The sequence below is a fragment of the Bos mutus genome, chromosome 20, assembly GCF_027580195.1.
Source record: "Bos mutus isolate GX-2022 chromosome 20, NWIPB_WYAK_1.1, whole genome shotgun sequence".
Lineage (NCBI taxonomy): Eukaryota > Metazoa > Chordata > Mammalia > Artiodactyla > Bovidae > Bos > Bos mutus.
In genome coordinates, this window is record NC_091636.1 from 32,852,715 (window position 1) to 32,874,585 (window position 21,871).

Below are 21,871 nucleotides of genomic sequence, written 5' to 3' on the forward strand. Positions count from 1 at the left end.
AAATGGGGGTGAAGTGCTTCTTTACCTTGAAATGACTGGAACAGGATGCCAGGGATTGAATGGGTACCACCTAGAACTTAACTGATCTCTTCTGACAGCACACTTGTCAACTACTCCAAAAATTAAGCAAAGTGGTGAAGAAAGACCACCATTTTGTTGTCAGCAAGGCTCTCGGCCCCGGCTGAGGAAAGAAATAACCTGTTGTAGCTTACAAAGGAAAAGCTCTTCAGTAAGAATGGAAAGTCCTGAAAGCAAGTATGAGAGTCTGCTCGGGGGAGGTAATAGCATCCCAAAGTCTTCTAGGATTTTAGCTTCAACCAGAAGATTGTCTTTCAAACATAAGCAAGACCAGGAAGTCACATTAAAGGGCCGAACAAGATCGTGGGCGAAACAGCTGTGTGAACCAAGTTTAAAAAAAAAAAAAACACACACACATAACAAATAATAAGAAGCCAAGGAATGCTGTAGAAATGGCGAGAAAAGACAGAGACGCATAGGAGGGATAAGAAGGGAGGAGGGAGTCGGGGAGGGAGCGGAGAGAGGAGAAAGCTGAGCGCGGACGTCAGGAACAAAAGCTCCAGCGGAGTCTGGCGGAGGCACTAAGGGAGCATGGGGTGTTTTGAATAATTATTAAAATTAGCATGTGTCTGCGCCATCCTGTGGGTGTGGCGCACAGCGGAGTGTAAACTCTAGCGGGGCTGGGAGCAAACACTGGATTAGCGGCAGCAGCCTGCCAGCCTGCCCGAGGAGTGTGAGGACCAGCGCGCGGCACACCGACCGCACGATGGCCTCGTCTCAAGGGAAGAACGAGCTGAAATTCGCCGACTGGATGGCAACTCTGCCGGAGAGCATCCACAGCATACCCCTCACCAATTTAGCCATCCCAGGTAGGCGCTCAGAGGCTGCCGCCGGGGCGCTCGGCGTCCGCTCCACCTGCCCCGCCCTGCTTTATCTGCCACTAAGTGGTAACTTGCCAAGATGCCCACTGGAGGCAAACTCGTCTCCACGGGTGGGTCTCGGGCCAGGCGAGCGCGTGCCCGGGCGCCTCCGGCCTCCCAGCGCTTTCCCAAACCTCTGGGGACCGTGGCGCGGGGAGTCAAGGTGACTGCTTTTCCATGGGTTTTTGAAGCAGGTTGTGTTGAGAGGGCTGGGGCAGGGGAAAGGCTTGGCTCTACGATGGCCCCTCGTACCCCAGCGCCCCGCCTCCACAGTGTTCCCCCCGGAGACGGGTCTGGGGACGATTTCTGGGGCTGTGGGATGATGGTGGTCTGCGAGCGCGAGCCGCTGTCCTAAGGGCTCGGCTCTAGTCCGTGGACCTCCGACTCCATCTCTGTCACGGAATCAAGAGAATTTGGTGGATTTCTCGGTTAGAAGCTACCCGAGTCATTAATATTCGTCCCTAGTCTCCTTTGAAGAGACAAAGCGCTTCCCAAAGAGTGATGAAAGTTCAGGGACCGCAGGCGGCTTGATCGATGCCCTTGACCTGGAGCTGAAGGGGGGAGAGGAATGTAGGGAGCCGTTTCCTGATCTGCGTGGACCTAGAGGGCCTGGCCGGGTGGTCACCATCTGGACTCTGGTCCAAGGGCAGTGAGCAGCGTCCAGCGCGCGGGTCAGGAAAGCAAACCCGCGTGGACCGTGCATTTGTTGCTCGGGACAGAAGCCAGGCAGGGGAACCTGCGTGAACTGCGGCGGAGGGGTGGGCTTCACCGGCAAATCTTAGGAAAAAGATGATTGCGCTGGTGTCCAGAGAGGCTAGAAAGAAGGAAGCCTCGGCAAAGCGAGGAAGAGACTGGAGGGGTCGGACGCTTCAACGTGAAGCGCGCGACTTGGACCAGAGGACTGGGCAGGTTTCTGGGGGACGGGGGCGCAGCAGACCCTAGTTCGGATGTGCAGGGGCAGGGTGGTTTCAGGACGGTATACCACGGTGACAGCTGGGTTCACAGCCATACTTCGTTGACTTTTCGCTTGGGCTGAGAGTGCAGATTATCTCCCTGACCCGCCTGACCCTTCCAGGATTCGGCTAGAGGGCAAAAGACCGACAGGTAGTTCATCCCTCGCCTTGAGCTATGCCTGGTTATCAAGTTCAACCTTCTGGTCTACCTTCTCTAGCTCTTACCCATCCGGCGCCCTCTCTCAGCCACTGGGGGAAATCATGCTTAAAAAAATTTTTTTTCTTTTTTCTTTTTTTAAGGGGAAGATGGGTTTTCTTGAAAATCTCTAACCAGTAGCACTGGAATTGATCAGTAACTGAAATCAATGGTCTTTAGTCAAATGGATGTTTGGCGGTTATGACAGACACAGGCTCTGAGTGCCAGCCCTGGAAGGGAAGGGTTTGTCCCCTCTTGCCCTTCTTCAGGAGGGAATTTCCCAAGAGCCCAGGTGTCTCTAAGGAAGAGAACAAGCCAGCTTCTCCGCTCTGCATTTACCCTCCTCCTGGGTGAGCCTAGGGATTGCTCTTTTGAAGGAGACAGTAGAAACTACAGAACTTTGTTGGCAAAATTCCACTCTCACTTCCACAGGCATTGCTATCCACTTTTCTTCCTTTTTATTTGGTCTTTAGACAGGTACTTTCACATGGTCTTACCTGAGCATTTATGGAGGCCTAAAAGGTAAGAAGGGCAAGGAGTCTGATGCCAGCTTCCTGACAGGTGACTCTCCGGAGACACAGGGAGGTTAAAAGCTCAAGCTCACATTGCAAGTTCTGAGGGATGGCATGATATCATGTCTGAATCTAACATACATTTTTATAATACTTCACTTTTCAAAGCCCTAACATATAACCCAGATAACAGAATCCTTCCCCAAACCTTGTGAAGCAAGTGATGCTGATAAGTATTAACTCCATTTCACAGATACGAAAGTTGCATTTCAGTGAAGGGAAATGACCTGCTATCAGTTCAGTGATATGATCTTTAAATATGGTCCTTAGAAAAAGTATCTAGGAATTTTGGAGGGAAATGCTTTGCGGTTTGGATCTGGGTGATTCTGCAGCAACAAGTACTAATCAGGCTGAAAGGACAAGGAAATGAGGCATTGGCAGGAGTGAGAGGAATTTTCTTTTCTTCCCACAGGACAAGGTGGAAACCTGTGTTCAGAGGCTTCGATATTCTGATAGTTATACAGTAGAGACACAATAGCACTCGACACAGTGGGAATTTCCACTGCTTGCCTAATTCCTCTTAGTTTTATACTCAAAGTGGATCCCCTGCAAAGCTTTCCATTCTCATCCGCAATAATTCTGAGATAAAAACCCTATTTTACCCATCTCCATCTCTCAATTCCCCTATGATTTTGTAATGTAGGTTTGGCAGATCTACACATGTAAATCCAGGTTTAAAAATGGGTTTGGTACCTTACTGTATTACTCAAACTGTGAGAATTTTTGGAGGAAAAAAAAAGATGTTCAAACTTCTATAGTCAGGGAAGACTAATTGGAGACTATTAAACGCTAATGGAATAATTGCCTTAAAATCATGCTAATAGCTTCCTGGCTGCTACATGTTTACTTGGCCAGTTGCTACAGCTTGAATTAAGTAATTATCTCCACCATTTAAAACCACTTCTGATGTACCACACAAGGGTTTCTGTAGAAGGGAAGGGCTGCTCAGTCATCCTCTAAGCTTCAGGTTTTCTTAGGTGGAGCAACTGGAGAGTGAAGAGCTGTCTAATTATGAAGCCATCCTCTTGGGTCAGCTGACCTGCATTACCCAGGGCTAGTGCAAAGAACCGTCTGCAGGTGTGTGATATTCCCCCAGGTGTGCAGTTCTGGCATCTTTAAACTGTTTCTCAAGATGTCTGCATATTGAATACTTTCATAACCGAATTTCTGTGTCTGTTTTGCATTTAAATGGCATCATGATTTGGTATTGACTGGCCTAAAGAATTCAGTTAGTAATTGGTATTAGTAGTTTTACTTTGATTTTATTTTTCAGAGGAATGGTACTGTCAGAACGCCCTGACAGTTACTCAGATTTCAGTCTCATTTGTCTTTTCTTCCTATCTCTGATGACTCCAAGCTGAGTTTTCATTCATACATGCTTGCTTAACAGTATTCTGGCATTTTGGACTATGAATGATGCATCCTCTTACCATAAACAGGTTAGAGAGGGTAAACAGGGATGGAAGCTGGGAGACAAAGTGTTAAGTTCAGGTGAAGGTGAGTCTGATGAATTTCTGGCATCTTCAAAGCCGAGTTTTAACTTTTATAATCACGGTGCTGCCAGAACCATTGTAAAAGATCCATCATGGGAGCAAGCAAGCTGTTGCTTAATCTGGGTAAGTTGTTGCTGATCTGGATCTATGACAAGGAGTCATTCTGTCTGAAATCTAAAAAATCAGGAAGGGTTTTTATTTTAATGGGAAGGGTCTGTTATGCATTTGCTTATATGTGATGAAAGTCTTCTTCACATAATACAGTAAGTTGACCATGTAATACTGAAAGACTGGCTAGTGTTATGGGACTAGAGGCTCAGAAGGAGTGTATGTTTCCTTGGTGTCAGAGTTGTTTACTGAGTTGACCACCAGTTGGCCTGTGAGCAGGACCTGGGCAGTCAGTTTGCTTACCCTCTCCCCTGTCCTTGAAATGCACTTTTGGCCCATCATTTCCACAGTGGGAGCCATTTTCAAGGAAGCAGCCTTGAGAGAGCAATGTGTTATTGAGACCATCTGGACAGTGTATGTGGCTGAACCTTGTTAAGGCCTCCGTATAAACTTTTAAATAGGCACAGAGATCCACTTATCTTGCAGCTGCTTCCAAACAAGCTTCCTATGTAAGCTCCCTGATTATGAAACTTACCTACCAATCTGGAAGTCATCTGCCTTTCTTTGGTCTCGCCTTGCCAGTTTTCAAACCAAAACTTGAACAGCAATTGTTGACTATACTTTAGATAAGGAACACAGAAATGCTTCAGCAATCAATGTTCTTGCAGATTTTGTACACTCTTTCAGGAAATGCTAACACCAATGAAAAAGGGCAGTGTTACTTAGGGAAACAAGATGTGTTTAAAATAGCTCTGACTTCTGGGATCCTGTGTTGGCTTTTATTAGTTTTTAATTTCTTTCCTCACAGTGATCTCTTCTTGTTGTTCCTGGAGCCAACTGTTTTCCTTTTCCTTGTCATTTACTATTTCTATTTTGATTAGGACGGGATAAGATTGTCAGGGTAAATCTGGAACTGGGTCTAATTGTACAAGTTTCTTTTAGGAAGCAGGGTATTTTCCCCCATCATTTTAGTCCTTATAGTGATATGGAAATTAATCTTATTCAAATCAATCAAAAAGCAACAAAATTGTTTAAAATGACTAGCTTTCTTGTGCTGCCTGTTCAATTCCCAGTTTTGCTTTTGATTTTGCTAAAAAGAAAAAACTTAAATATCTGGAACATAAGTTTTACACTTTTGAAAATTTTTAATTGGAGCATAATTGCTTTACAACATTGTGTTAGTTTCTGCCACACATCAACATGAATCAGGCATCAGATCAGATCAGTCGCTCAGTCGTGTCCGACTCTTTGCAACCCCATGAATCGCAGCACGCCACACCTCCCTGTCCATCACCAACTCCCGGAGTTCACCCAGACTCATGTCCATCGAGTCAGTGATGCCATCCAGCCATCTCATCCTCTGTCGTCCCCTTCTCCTCCTGCCCCCAATCCCTCCCAGCATCAGAGTCTTTTCCAATGAGTCAACTCTTGGCATGAGGTGGCCAAAGTACTGGAGTTTCAGCTTTAGCATCATTCCCTCCAAAGAAATCCCAGGGCCGATCTCCTTCAGAATGGACTGGTTGGATCTCCTTGCAGTCCAAGGGACTCTCAAGAGTCTCCTCCAACACCACAGTTCAAAAGCATCAATTCTTTGGCGCTCACCCTTCTTCACAGTCCAACTCTCACATCCATACATGACTACAGGAAAAACCATAGCCTTGACTAGATGAACCTTTGTTGGCAAAGTAATGTCTCTGCTTCTGAATATGCTATCTAGGTTGGTCATAACTTTCCTTCCAAGGAGTAAGCGTCTTTTTTACATATGTCCTCCTCTTCTTGAGCCTCCCTCCCATCTCACCTCTCCTAGATTGTCACAGAGTATCAGGTTTGAGCTCCCTGTATCATACAGCAAATTCCCATTGGCTATAAATTTTATACGTGGTAATGTATATGTTTCAGTGTTGCTCTTTCAATTCATCCTTCCCTCTCCTTCTTCCATTGTGTCAACAGTCTGTTCTCTATGTTTACATCTCCACTGATGCCCTGGAAAAAGGTTTATCTGTACTATCTTTCTAGATTCCATATATGTGTGTTAATATATGTTTGTTTTTCTGACTTGCTTCACTCTGTATAATAGGCTCTAGGTTCATCCACCTTATTAGAACTAACTCAAATGCACTGCTTAATTTATCCTATTGGGGCTCTTCTTGTTGAATTGAACTGAATCATCACCTATTACTAATTAATATAAAGTGATACTTGTGACATTTTTGAGTTTGCAAAGTGTTTTCTCATGAACACACATGCTTTTCACATGTTCTGTCAATAATCTCCTTGCTACTCAAGGCCTGAGGAGATTATTGATCCAGGGGCCAGCAGCATCAGCGAACATGGGTGCTTGGTAGAAATACAGCACCTCAGACCCCAGCCCTCAGACTGATTTAATCCCAAGCTGTATGTTAACAAGATCCCCAGGTGACTGCATACACATTTAAAGTTTGAGAAACACTGCTTACCGTATCTCTAAGGGAAACCTTTATGTAAGTGGCAGAACCAAATTTAAATATGCTTCTTTGATTGAGCTCTTTCTAATGGACCATGAAGTCTATCTGTGAATGTTCAAATTTACATTTAGGCTTAGAGCCAGAGCCCCATATCTGACTCAAGGCTAATGGCCCAGGTTGGGAACATTTCTGATAACTGACATTACAGTTCATCATGCACCTTGAACAATAAAAATGAGTTAATTGCTATTTAAGTGTTCAAATTGGGTCACTGTGATAAATGTAAAACCTTCCTCCCCATTTCCTTAAAGCCCTGATGCTCTTTGATACCAGCCATCAACAGCACTTAAATTTAGCCCATCTGGCAATGCTAGTGGTCACTAATGACAATTTAGGAGACACTCTGTATTGGTTCTTTGTCCATTTGGTATCATTTTTGTTGTGTCATAGGACCAGCTACTTTTGTTGTATTTATAGGCCATAGGTTTGTTCACCTTATCTATAAGCTTCCGTGGTGGCTCAGACAGTAAAGAATCTGCCTGCAAAGTGGGAGACCTGGGTTTGATCCCTGGGTTGGGAAGATCTCCTGGAGGAAGGCATAGCAACCCACTCCAGTATTCTTGCCTGGAGAATCCCTTGGACAGAGGAGCCTGGTGGGCTACAGTCCATGGGGTCGCAAAGAATTGGACATGACTGAGAGACTAAGCACAACACAACACAAATTTCAAGCCCCTTTGAAGTAATAGTGGCATCATAAATGCAAACTGTAGTAATAATCAGCACCAGACAGCCATCAAACACAAAGGTAAATGGTGAATTGTTTTTTAATAGGAAGAAAATGATCAGTCTTTGTATTTGTAAACCATACCTCATTTATTTAAATCATGATTTACGTGGATTTGAAACATGCATAACTGTGGTTGTAACTCACTTGATTTTAATTATTTAGCATAATCCAGGCTCTGAAAGAGTTAAATTTTAAAAAAGAAACTTCAGCTTGCTAAAATAGATACATTTATATGTTACAGCTCACACACTTTACTCATATGAAGATTTCTCATATCCTTATGTAGAGTTTATTTTCTCCTGTGTAATTCTAACCCTGCCTAATCAAAATAGAAAGAGGAAGTTACAAAGAGGAAGAGTAAAGCTGTTGAGTGACATATATTGGCTATAAAAATAGGCAATATTTTTGAAGGAAGACTAATAAATAAGGATATAGGTATCCTTACATAAAAGGTAATGTTCCCTAAATTCTAAAAGTTCCAAAGTAAAATCAGAGTCATGTTAATTGTCAGTTTTGATCCCTTCCAAGTACCTCCTTCATGGACTTCTGAATAGTTCTAGAAATCTCTGGACAAATTCTTAAATTGTTTTTTTAAACCAGTTTCGTGGGCTATCACACACTGCAATTTTCCTTCTTTCCTGTTTTGGGGAGGTTACGGGGAGTTGTCATTTTTGCTGCTCTGACATGTAGAGGAACTGTACTTCTGTAGTTTTACACTCAGAACTCCACTGCTGTTGGCAGTCCCACCAGAGCCTGTGCTGTGTCTGCAAAGGCCCAGCGTTGAGGATGTTAATGTGTAAAAAGGGCCTTGGATAGGATTGCACTGTGGTCAAAGGCTCCCAGAGCTGGGTCCCCTGCTGTGGAACATGTGGGTGCCAATCCTATGGCTGACTCTGTCTGCCATCTCCACTGAAACCATGAGTGCCAACACTGCCGGATCCTATCAGTTCTTTTGCTTTGTATGGATGCCAGCAAAAGAGTTCTTTGATTTATGTTGATTCTTTTGGTGCTGCCACCTTGCCCTAGGACTTAGAAATGAGTTTATGAGAGCCAGGCAGAGGACAATATGTAGGATACATTTTATTCTGTACTCTACATCACTCTCAGTGTTAATTCACTCTCTGCATGCACATATACATATGCATGTATGTGTGTGTGCACGCCCATAGGTGTATCAACTTTCTGTTAAGATAACTTCTTTTCTGAGAACCTTCTGAATAGATCCTGTAAGTGGGCCTCTGGGCCTACCTAATTAATCATTCCTCCAGGCAGATCCAGGGTAACAACACAGCTGGATCCATACTGTCCCCAGTGAGCAGCCTGGGACAGTGTAAATAGAGCCAAATCATCTGATAGACCTAAAGTAATTACTAACACCTCCATTGCTTTAAAGCACATAAATAAGTAATCGATGCACTCTGAACCTTCAAGAGAAGGTTAAGTCTCATACACACATAGGCATGTGTTTTAATTATCAATGGTTAAAGGGATCAGCTCCGTTAATATGGATATTTCACCTATTAATGTTACCACCAATGAGACTTATCCATTACTATTGCCCATGGACACTCAAGGAACTTCTGGGTACAATCATGTAATTTATTATCCTCAAGAAGCTTATAGATTCTATTACCTGTCTCTCAAGGGTTAGGATCAGTCTCAGAAGATTGAGGACCGGGAAAATATGTAAATCATATACTCTAAAAGGCAAAAAATGTGAGAGAGAAATTTACCCTGGTTCAGATGATATCTGGCAACCAGACACTTTCTACAGTATCATATGCTTTTATTATGCTCTGTTAAGAGAGGAAAATGGGTCAGGAAGACAGGCAGGAGGAGATAGTTAAACGTCCTTGAGAAACTGCCAGGATTAGTCACCTCCGGAGATCAGGTACTGAAACAGATGGCCCACTGCTTTGTTAGATGTGCTCTTGTTTTGTGTCTATTTTTCATTATGGATCCTGGGAGTGGACAACTCTTAGACCACTCCATCTTTAATGTCAGCTAATTTTATGTTTCACATAGAAGAATTCTTCTTTTGAATTAATTTTTATGAAGCAGTCATGTTTATCCTGGTCAACATTGTAAATGATGGTTGTGTTCCTTGATTCACTTGGAGAATTTTTATTTCATGAAAGAAAGTGGACTCCAGTGAATGAATGACAGTCTTAGTTGCCTGGGAGGCTTTCCTGTAGGTCTCCTTTGACTTCTTGGCTGGTGCAGAGGAAGATGTACTTGAAGGAGTCCTCATGGGCAAATGGGAACCTATCTCAATGCACATCTCTGACTATACTTCTCTGTTACCATGTGGAGGAGGAGGAGGAAGGAGGAACTAGGCTGCCTTAGTACAGAATTAATCCAAGCACCCTCCTGCTATGACCTGCCCTGGGCTTTTCTGAGAGAAAAAAAACTGGTCGAGGGGTTGTAAAGATTCTGCTTTGAGAGTTGCTAGAAGGGTAGGCTACATAACTGTCAGCCCTCGTGTTCTCATTTCCCAACATTAGAGTTTCATTCTTGAAAATGTCCTTTATTCTCTTGTCTTACTCTTTTCTGTTCTGCTTCCTTGGAAAAAAGTCCAACTTAGTCAAACTTTTTTTTTTTTTTAATCTATTCCAATCCCAGAAAACTTCAATGGTTAAATATTACTGAAGTACACAGCCTGGATGGTTCCACTAACTAGAAATTTCTCACCATGAATCTTACACATCAATAGTAAATTCAGTTTTCTACTCTCTGAGATAATAACTTCATACTTCTTCTTACTTCTCAAATCAGTATCTCCTTCCCACCCCACTTTAAACTTATGACTTCACCTCTTATTTTACAGGAAAAGAAATAGATGCAAACAGACATGAACTTTCTCAGTTTCCCACCATTAACCCACCAACCTACTTGCATCTATTTCTGCATATTCTGCATTTTCTTTAGGTAAGAAGTCATGGATCTTTTTCTGCCTGAATCCAGCTTTTCTACTTGTGGTCTGGATCCCCTTCACTCAGATCTCCTAAGTTTTACCCCCAGTTTATTCCCTCCCCTCCATAATTATTTTTCTCTACCACTTCTGGATCATTCCAGTCACCACACAATCATACTTTATTACCCTTCTTAATGAAATAAAAATCTCTCTTGACTCCACATCTGTGCCTCTATCCACTGCACTATTTCTCTAGTATTTGTGAAAGCATTACCTCTGTCTTCAGGTTGTTATTTCCTTTCCTTGCCTACCCCATATTAATGTTATTTCACTACCACTGCACTAAAATTGTTTTTATCAAGGTTGCCAGTGATTTTTTTTTTTTTTTGGATAAAGCTAAGGAAAGTTATGACCAACCTAGATAGCATATTCAAAAGCAGAGACATTACTTTGCCAACAAAGTTCTTCTAGTCAAGGCTATGGTTTTTCCTGTGATCATGTATGGATGTGAGTTGGACTGTGAAGAAGGCTGAGCGCCGAAGAATTGATGCTTTTGAACTGTGGTGTTGGAGAAGACTCCTGAGAGTCCCTTGGACTGCAAGGAGAGCCAATCAGTGTATTCTATCCTGGGTGTTCTTTGGAAGGACTGATGCTAAAGCTGAAACTCCAGTACTTGGGCCACCTCATGTGAAGAGTTGACTCATTGGAAAAGACCCTGATGCTGGGAGGGATTGGGGACAGGAGGAGAAGGGGTCAACAGAGGATGAGATGGCTGGATGGCATCACTGACTTGATGGACATGAGTTTGAGTGAACTCCGGGAGTTGGTGATGGACAGGGAGGCCTGGTGTGCTGCGATTCATGGGGTCGCAAAGAGTCGGACACGACTGAGCAACTGAACTGAACTGAACTGAGTGAGTAATTAATTCTTTATCATTTTATTTGACTTTTCAACATCATTTGATATGACTGACTGCACTCTTCTTGAAACGTTTTCCTCTTTCTTTCAGCTCCTCACAGACACTTATGTTTTTCCTGGAATGCTAGGACATAATGTATTTTATTGCCCTCTGAATAGTGGTTAAAAACACTTATGAACATAAAATTTACCAAAACATATTAAATTTTTTAGTTCTAAGATTTTAATGATTTTTCTTAGTTCTAAGCACAAAGGTATATAGAAAATCTCTATAACATTTCATCTTGAATGACTGAAATATTATACCCATTAAACAGCAACTCATCATTCCTCTTCCCAGCAGCCCCTGCAACCAGCATTCTACTTTTTACTTTGATGAAATAGCTACCTACCTCATATAAGCAGAATAATGTAGTATTTATCCTTTTGTGACTGGATATTTCACTTAGCATGGTGTACTCAAGGTTCATTCATGTTGTAATATATAGCAGAAATTCCTTTCCTTCTTCACAGCTGGGTAAGGTCCCATTGCACATATATACCGATTTTGTTTATTCATCTTTCAGCGCACTTTGAGGTTGTTTCTGTATCTTGACTATTGTGAATAATGGTGCAATGAACTTGGGGGTGCTAACATCTCTTTAATAGCCTCTTAAAATTCTTTTGGTTAAATACCCAGAAGTAGGATTGCTGGGTCACATAGTAGTTCTATTTTTAACTTTTTGAGGACACTGCATTATTGTTTTCTGTAGCAGCTACATCATTTTACATTCCTACCAATAGCGAAAAGTTTCCAATTTCTCCATATCTTCACCAATACTTATTTCTGTTTTTTTTTTTATAATTACCGTCCTAATAAGTGTGGATTTATATCTCAGTGTGGTTTTGATTTTTATTTCCTTGATGATTTGTGACTTTGAACAGCTGTTGGTGTACCTGTATTTGTTATCTTGCTACTTGGTGGTAAGACTTAATGATGTATTTTGAAAATTAATCCCTTACAGATATATGATTTGTAAATATTTTCTCCCATTTTATAGGTTGCTTTTTTACTCTATTGATTGCTGCTTCCTTTGCTCTGCAGAAGTTCTTTAGTTTCATATAGTCCCACTTGTCTATCTTCTATTTTATTTCTGTGCTGTTTATATCATATTCAAGAACACAACATCAATGTCAGAAGCTTTTCCCTCATGTTTTCTTCTAGAAATTTTACAGTTTTAGGTCTTACATTTAGATCTTTAGTTCATTTTGAAATTATTAGTGTATGGTCCAGTTTCATTTTTCTGCATGCAGTTACTCATTTTCCCCAACACATTTGTTGAAGAGATGAACCATTCATCATTGTGTGTTCTTGACACTTTTCTCAAAGATCAGCTGACTGTGTTTGTGTGAGTCTACTTCTGTGTACATTTTGCTCTGTTGGTCTATATGTTTGGCTTTGTGCTAGCATCATACTTCTTTGATTGCTTTATCTTTGTAATATGCTTTGAAATGCGAAATGTGATGCCTCCAGCTTTGTTCTGTCTCAAGACTGTTTTGTTTATTTGGAGTCCTTTGTGGTTCCACAGTAATTTTAGCATTGTTTTTTTTTCTATTTCTGTAAAAATAAAATGCCATTGGGATTTTGATAGGAATTGCTTTAAATCTATTAGATTACCTTAGATAATTCGGGCACTTTAACAAAACTAAGTCCTCCATCCACCAACAAGGGGTTTCCTTTTATTTGAGTCTTGTTTAAATTCTTTCATACATGTTTTCTGAGAACAAGTCTTTTACATCCTTGGTTAAGTTTATTTTTAAATATTTTATTCTTTTTGATGCTACTATATCTAAGATTGTTTTCTTAATTTCCTTTTGGAGTGCTGATTTTTAGTGTATAGAATAAAGGTGATCTTCATATGTTGATTTTGATCCTGCAACTTTACTAAATGCATTTATTATAACAGGTTTTCATTGTTGTTGTGTGTTAGTGTACAGCGTGAAATGAACAAATGATAAAATGAAATAAGAACAGTTAATTTAGGCAGAGGAGATCCTTTAAAAATGCAGGCTCTGGTTTCAAATACCTGAGGTTTGTAGCCTAGCTTTGACATTTACTAGCTCTGTGCTTCAGTATTCTCAGCTAAAACATTAGGATAATAACAGTACTTCATAAGCTATTATGAGTACTTCATGGGTATAATACTTCTTAAGTTGTTGTAAGGATTAAATGAGGATATGTATAAAGTATCTAAGAAGGGCTGGCATACATGATGTTACCTACTCATGTTTCACTTGTGATTTTCAATCCTGATGAATAATCTTCAGAACAAAATAGAAAGTGAACATGAAAGTCACTCAGTCCTGTCCAACTCTTTGTGACCCCATGGACTTAGTCCATGGAATTCTCCAGGCCAGAATACTGGAGTGGGTAATGTTTCCCTTCTCCAGGGGATCTTCCCAACCCAGGGATCGAACCCAGGTCTCCCACATTGCAGGTGGATCCTTTACCAGCTGAGACACAAGGGAAGCAGAAGAAAATAGAGAAGATTGTAATAAAAATGTTTGTCAAATGTGTGTTCAAGCTTTTGTGCCAAGGCAATGTATATCTCTAGGTACTAAAGAGGGGAGATGATAAAATACTACAGAACTGAGCAATCATTTCTAGAGATTTTGAAAATGGAAATATAAAAATAATGCAAATGTCACAGTGTCCAAAAGAGGAAAAATAGACCCCAAGAAATTCATATGGTAATATCCAAATGATGTGTAAGTGAATAAAAAAGGAAGTGATGATAAGGGCTCACCCTTCCTGTGAAAAGTGAATCAGTTGGGAGGCATGGGACCCTGACTGCAGTCCTGGATCCGCGACCAAGTGCTGGACAAGTCAGTTAACTCTGCTGGTCCTGTGGTGTTAACATCTGTAAAACTGCTCAGCAGTTAATGTTGTGGACAAACTTGCCTCAAACCATGGCTCTGCTGTTTACCAGCTGACTCAGGGGAGCCACTGAAAACCCTCTGAGTTACAATTTCCTCAGTTCCAAAATAGAGATGATAGTACCAACCTCACATCCTCTGTTGTGAGGAATCAATAAAATATATAGTATACTTGTCACCGGAGAAGGCTATGGCACCCGACTCCAGTACTCTTGCCTGGGAAATCCCATGGACGGAGGACCCTGGAAGGCTGCAGTCCATGGGGTCGCTAAGAGTCGGACACGACTGAGTGACTTCACTTTCACTTTTCACTTTCATGCATTGGAGAAGGAAATGACCACCCACTCCATTGTTCTTGCCTGGAGAATCCCAGGGATGGGGAGCCTGTTGGGCTGCCATCTATGGGGTCACAGAGTCAGACACAACTGAAGCAACTTAGCAGCAGCAGCATACTTGTCACAGAATAAATGGTCAATAAATATAACTCTTTTTTTTTTTTTGTTATCATTCCATCATGTATAATTCACTTCATTTATTTGCTAACAAGGTGGTTCTTGTCTTTGTAAGATCCTTTTCCCTCACCTCCCTTTAGTCACAGCTTGTTGACTTTTTCCTTTGTAGGCTCAGCCCTGCCTTAGGCTCCAGACCCAGTCCAACCCTTGGATAAGGGAATGTGAAGAGGACTGTTTCATTTCACCAGTTTTCTTCTTGCATCTAGAACTCAGCTTCTGATACAGCTGGATACTGAAAAATCAACTGTCATGGGAGGGGCACACATGAGCAGCCCAGAGCAAGGAATGGAACTTCCCACAGGTGGAGATGTTGGCCAGGTAGACTCAGTGGCAAGTTATTGGGAGAATATCCATATCCAGAGAGGACAGTGATCAGCAATACTTTTGATCCCGCACAGGGAAAAGGGTCTAATATATGGACAGAGACCCTTAAGAAACCTACAAGCAGATATCTCAGAAACACAGGGAAACCTCAGACACACTGAACTTCCTCATATGAAGTTTACTTGTCCAAGTCAGAGCTTTGGACACCATCTTAGACTTTCGCTCTAAGATTAAGTTCTTAGTCCCAGGCTATACCCAGATCCTAGGAGAAAAATTCTGTATGATTCTTCCCAGTCCCACCTGGTCCCTGAACACCTTGTGCCTGACTGAGCTCTCTTTCACTATGATTGATGAGAAAACTCCCGGTTGTTACAAGTTGATACATTATTAGGCAACAGAGCCTAAATTTTAAATTGATTTTTAAACGTGAAGATTAATTAGAGCTATTTTGACAAGCTTTAACAAGAGTGAAACTAAAAAAGTTTTGAAATATAAAATATGTAAGAGCAGGTCCATAGAAACTTGACTTAACTGTGGTCTGTGAGAAAAAGACCTAGGGCATGTAGTCAACAGGGAGCTGTCAATCAGTGGCAGAGCACACAATAACGTGTGTGCACACATTGGGCTGCTGTGCCAGATGTAGTTCACAGAGCAAGGGGTGTAATAGCCTGGCTGACCCTATACTGGGCAGAGCCATCTGCAACATGGAGCTCTGTTCTGGGCTTCAAACTTTCATGGATACTGTGGAAAGTTGCAGAGTTTTGGGGGAGCAAGGGGTTGGGATTGTGGGGAGGGTTTTACCAAGCCATTGACTTTGAAGTTTCTGGAAGCCACCTTACATGGGAAATATAGCCAGCTCTCTTCAGGCACACGGAGAGGTCTATGAAGTTCTAAATTAAAGCAACCACAAAATAGAATTTAAAGGGATGACGCTTTTGGAAAGCTAAAAGATAAGGAGAAACCTTTTATCAATGTGATTTTTAAGCAGTGAACTTAGCCTCTCTAGGAGAAGTGTGTAAAAAGAGGCTGATTGGTTATCTTCCAAACATCTGCATTTATTAATACAAAGCATTTGATCCGGATGATCTCTAAGGCCTTTTCTGCTTCTATGACACTGTGATAATGGATAGGTTGTTGTTGTTTAATTGCTAAGTCATGTCTGACTCTTTTGAGACCCCGTGGTTTGTAACCCTCTAGGCTCCTCTGTCCATGGGATTTCCCAGGCAAGAATACTGGAGTGGGTTGCCATGCCCTCCTCCAGGGGATCTTACTAACTCAGGATTGAACCCACATCTCCTGCATTGCAGGCAGATTTTTACCCTGAGCCACCAGGGATGCCCCATGGATAGGTTACTTAGTGTCTCATAACATCAGTTTCTTATATGAAAACAGGAGTAAGAATTGTATTCATTTTTATGATTGTATGAATCAAGTCACTGATCACTATTTCTCCCTTAACCCATTTTCCACATGTAGCATGTTTCTGGTCTTTTCCCTTCATTTTTCATAAAAATTTACTTATTGTTTTAGTTGCCTAGTAGAATTTAGCACTCTCTCCTAGCAGACAGGATATAAACTGAAAATTGAATATAGCAGGAAGAAAGCCCTATTTAACACCTGACTGTTATTTCCAGGGCCAGTAGATTAAGAATAATATTTTGGCATATCAGTAGATAGAACTGATTTTTCTCTAGTGTCAGTGTAATTACTTAAACTGACCACCTTTGACAGAGAGGTGCAGACTCCCAGCTGCAACCATTCCATTACCCTTACATAGATTGGGATCCCCCAGGCCTTTCCTGAAGTCAAGATGCCAGAATGACCCTAAGGACCTGACTTCCATCAAAGCTCTTGAAGGCGAAAACAACAAGCTTGAGATACAAAAAGGTTTTAAAGAATATTTTTTTCCTTAAAGCTAGCTCACTCTCCGGGCATTTCGTTATGTTAACGGACTGTTCATCTAAGGACTGTTTCAACGATGCAGTGGGGTGCACTATAGAATATGGCAATGGTAAATATCAAAGAGTAGAATAATGGTTGCCAGGAGCTAGTTGAGAGGAGGGAACACTGGAGAGTTGTTTAGTGTAAATAGAGTTTTAGTTTTTCAAGATGAAAAAGTTCTGGAGACCTTTTGCACAGCAGTGTGAATATGCTTGACTGTATTGAAATGTACAGTTAAAAGTGATTAAGACTGTAAGTTTATGTTTGCTTGTTTTTTTTTTTTTTTTTACTACAATTGAGAAAAAAATTTGCAGTCAGATCAAGTTTTATAGTTTTTGACATAAGTGCCTGGAGGCTTGCTATACAGTTTTCTGCAGTGTTTGTAATTCTTTAAGGCTCTAACATCAAGAAAAAGCATTGCTTCTGGCTATGAGGCTAATAATCTTGTTTTTCCCTCTTTGTATTTCATTCATGATTTCACTGATTGAAGATGGCCAAATCATATTAACTTCTTAGGTCTCCTGTTTCTTTAGTGTGATATCAGACTAATGCACTTTGTCCTCTCAGGTACCCTGCTAGTGAGGGTTAATGAAATAATATACGGATGCTTTCAAATTCCTTATATTGGAAACATCTTCCTGGGTTTGTGAAAATTTAGGATTCACATGGCCCAGAGTTACCTGCCAAGGTCAGTTTCTCTTCTTGGATGGAATCGGTGGTACCATATTTTAACTTGGACAAGATTAGGATTCATTCATTCAGAAATTCATACTAAACACGGAATATGTTCCAGGCTGTTCTGTTGTTTTTCATTGTCCAGTTGCTAAGTCGTGTCTGATTCTTTGTGACCCCATGGACTGCTGCATGCCAGGCTTCCCTGTTTCCCAGAGTTTGCACAAAGTCGTGTCCGTTGAGTTGGTGATACCATCCAACCATCTCATTCTCTGTTTCCCCTTTGTTCATAGAATTCTCTAGGTGAGAATACTGGAGTGGGTAGCCATTCGCTCCTCCAGGGGACCTTCTCAACCCAGGGATCAAGTCCAGGTCTCCTGCATTGCAGGTAGATTCTTTACCATCTGAGCCATGAAGAGGGACACCAGTGGTTTGTTATTGTTGTTTAGTCACCTGGGCATGTCCAACTTCTTGTGACCCCATGGACTCTAGCCCTCCAGGCTCCTCTGTCTGTGGGATTTCCCAGGCAAGAATACTGGAGTGGGCTGCCATTTTCTTCTCCAGGGAATCTTCCCTGAGCTAGGGATCAAACCTGCATCTCCTGCACTGGCAGGCAAATTCTTTACCACTGAGCCATCAGAGAAGCCTTTCCAGGCTGTTCTAGGGGCTGGAAATAGAGGCAGGACAAGCTTAATTGGGCAATTACATTTTAGTAGTAGACAGGAGATTGTAAGCAGCCCCAGAGAAAATGACCCTTTTGTAGGATTTACCTAAACCAGAGGAATCATATTGATTTTTGTTAAAATATCTGGGATCTAGGTTGTAATAAGTTCCCTTGGAGGACTCCATTTTTTGTTTGCACATTAAAATGTGGATAACGAGCACAATCGTGGGGACCCATCCTATACTCCCAAAGTACTCTTAGGCTATTGTTCACATGGAGTGAGAGCCAATTAAATGGTGTAGATTTCAGGGTTTATTCTAGAGGGTCTCTGTAGCAGATGAAGGCCTGACCTTACCATCTTCCACAGGGATAGTTTTTGTAGACTTATTCCCTTCTCTCCATGCCAGAACATAGGAGAAGGGAGGTGGGCTGTGGCTGAGGAGCTCATCATAGAAGTATTTCTCTCTTCCTTTAACCTTGTTCCACGTGCCTCGTTTCTTATACCACCTCCTTCCAGGCCTCCTGAATTTGCTTGCAATCATATTACACTCTTGACTTCCTTTCAGGCTCAGTTTCAGGCACTGACCGAGGTAATAAAATAGTATTTATCCTTTTTCCTGGCCCTTTGAGAAGCTGTTGATCTAGTTGGGGAGCATTTGCTGAATTTTAAGGTCACTCTGCATCATGGAGGAAGTGAGAAAGTTGTTTAAGAGGTAAAAGATAGTTGTTGGTTTTGCTTTTTACCTGTGAATCCAGAAGTATAATCCAATTCATTTTCAGTAGGCTGAAAAGCTCTCCCACAGGCAGAACTACAGTTTCAGGAGATGCAGCTGAAAGTACTATTCAGTAATATCATAGGAAAAGATCATAAGAATAACTACCATTTATCAAAGGCCTGTCTTCTGACAATAACTTACACATACTAACTCTAACTCTTATAATAACCTTGTGCAGTCAATACTGTTCCCATTTTACAGACATGTGAACAGAGAGATTAAGTACTTGTGTTCAAAGATGTATTAGGTGATGAATACAGAGAGCTGTCAGGTTTTAAAGCCTAAGAATTTTTTTTTAATTAGGTCTTATATCCAGAATAAAACTCCTAGGTCTTGAGTAGCAGTCTTCATTTTTCCAAGATTCTCTTCACTGACAATTATAAATGATCTTTTTCTCTGTTCTTTTTATTTAAGCACAAATTTATTTGAGCCCTTTCAAAAACAATTGGTATTTGTGGATTTAAATGTTTTAACTTACCTTTCCATTAGGCAATAAACTTTAAAAATGTACTCAGATATTTTCTTAAACACTTAAACAAGTGTTAATGTACTCAGATATTTTCTCAAACACTTAAACAAATAAAATACCAAGACTAATGGAATTCATTCACTCATTCAGCAAGAGTGAGATTAAATATTTGCTTTATGCTTAAACCCCAAGTTATGTTTTCCCTTCACACCTTACCCCTGTAAAATGTCATCATACATTTTCCTACAATGAGAAAAAAGCAAATCCTGTAAGTGGAAAAAAAAAAAAAAAGTTCAGTGTAGCCACAACAGACTCTTAAAGGCCTAAGTGGGGCTTCAAACCCCAACGTTGTATTCGAAAGGACACCGCTGAAGGCTTCCCAATGGGTGAGACACTAGGCCTTGACCCTGGGAGATGGCATTTTGATTTTGATTGCTTTTCTATTGAGAGTTTAAAGACATTCTCAGCATATTGTTTTCAAGGGATTTTTCTTGGCTCATGTTTGGGTAAAAATTATTTTTGTTCCTGCTGAAAGGCCTCTTTTCTACCAGAATTCAGAATAGAATATGACAAAGCTTTGGCTCCTGTCTGTTTGTGACATTGCTGACAGTCGTAACAAATACACTTTCCCAAACTTTATGGCATTTTAATAGGAAGTTAAATGAAATAAATCCATTTTACTAGCTTTTTTTCTTCATTAAAAAGGATAACTTGTGGAAACAACAGTTAACAATTGGTTTCTATAATTCTAGGGAGGGTGTTAGATGTTTTAGCAAATATTGGCTAACATTTATATTAATGCACTCATGGGGTCACTTTTTTAAGTTATAGAATTTGTCCCTCTAAAGATAATACCATGATTAATTTCAAATATTTTGAACAGTTTTTTAAGGACCATAGTTTTTCTCTCTCTCTCTTTTTTAGCAGAGTACTAAAGACCTGTGTAATTTATCCAGCTTATGATACAGGATTATGATTATCATTAGCATTGTTTATTAAACTACATACCATACAGAGATATTTAGAAGAAGCCATTGGTATGTTCACAGCTGTTGGTGCATATCCCTGCTGGACTGGACATCTATATTTTTAAGTTTTTGTGTTTGATTTTTAGGGTTTTTTTGATTTTTAATCTTTTAACACGACATTAAAGTTACCATTTTAACCATTTTTAAGTGTATAGTCTGTAGCATTAAGTAAACTCACATTACTCTGCAAACTATCACTACCATTCATCTACAGAGCTCTCTCCTCTTCCTCAACTGAAGCCCATTAAACACTGACCTCCCCCTTCCCCCCTCTTCCCATTCCCTGGCTATCGCATTCATCCTACTGTGTCTATGCATCTGACTACTCTAGGGACTTCATATAGGTGGACTTGTATAATATGGTCCTCTTTTGAATGGCTTATTTCACCTAACACAATGTTTTGAAGGTTCGTCTATGTTACAATATGTGTCAGAATTTCTTTGCTTTAGAAGGCCGAATCGTAATGCTTTAGATCTGAATGGATACAAAAACAAGACCCCTACATATGTTGTCTACAAGAGACCCACCTCAAAACAGGGGACACATACAGACTGAAAGTGAAGGGCTGGAAAAAGATATTCCATGCAAATAGGGACCAAAAGAAAGCAGGAGTAGCAATACTCATATCAGATAAAATAGACTTTAAAACAAAGGCTGTGAAAGAGACAAAGAAGGTCACTACATAATGATCAAAGGATCAATCCAAGAAGAAGATATAACAATTATAAATATATATGCACCCAACACGGGAGCACTGCAGTATGTAAGACAAATGCTAACAAGTATGAAAGGAGAAATTAACAATAACACAATAATAGTGGGAGACTTTAATACCCCACTCACACCTATGGATAGATCAACTAAACAGAAACTTAACAAGGAAACACAAACTTTAAACGCTACAATAGACCAGTTAGACCTAATTGATATCTATAGGACATTTCATCCCAAAACAATGAATTTCACCTTTTTCTCAAGCACACATGGAACCTTCTCCAGGATAGATCACATCCTGGGCCATAAAGCTAGCCTTGGTAAATTCAGAAAAATAAAAATCATTCCAAGCATCTTTTCTGACCACAATGCAGTAAGATTAGACCTCATTTACAGGAGAAAAACTATTAAAAATTCCAACATATGGAGGCTGAACAGCACGCTGCTGAATAACCAACACATCACAGAAGAAACCAAAAAAGAAATCAAAATTTGCATAGAAACGAATGAAAATGAAAACACAACAACCCA

At 40.9% G+C, this 21,871-nt stretch overlaps 1 protein-coding gene across 1 annotated transcript in view; it reads left to right on the forward strand.

The window, feature by feature from the left end:
* Positions 1 to 632: 632 nt before the first annotated feature.
* The window catches only part of PLCXD3 (phosphatidylinositol specific phospholipase C X domain containing 3), a 205,224-nt gene continuing 183,985 nt past the window's right edge, over positions 633 to 21,871 (forward strand). The window contains exon 1 of the mRNA XM_005889719.2: positions 633 to 887. Coding sequence (XP_005889781.1) covers positions 785 to 887 — 103 coding nt within the window. The 5' untranslated portion in view covers positions 633 to 784. The remainder of the gene's footprint in view (positions 888 to 21,871) is intronic.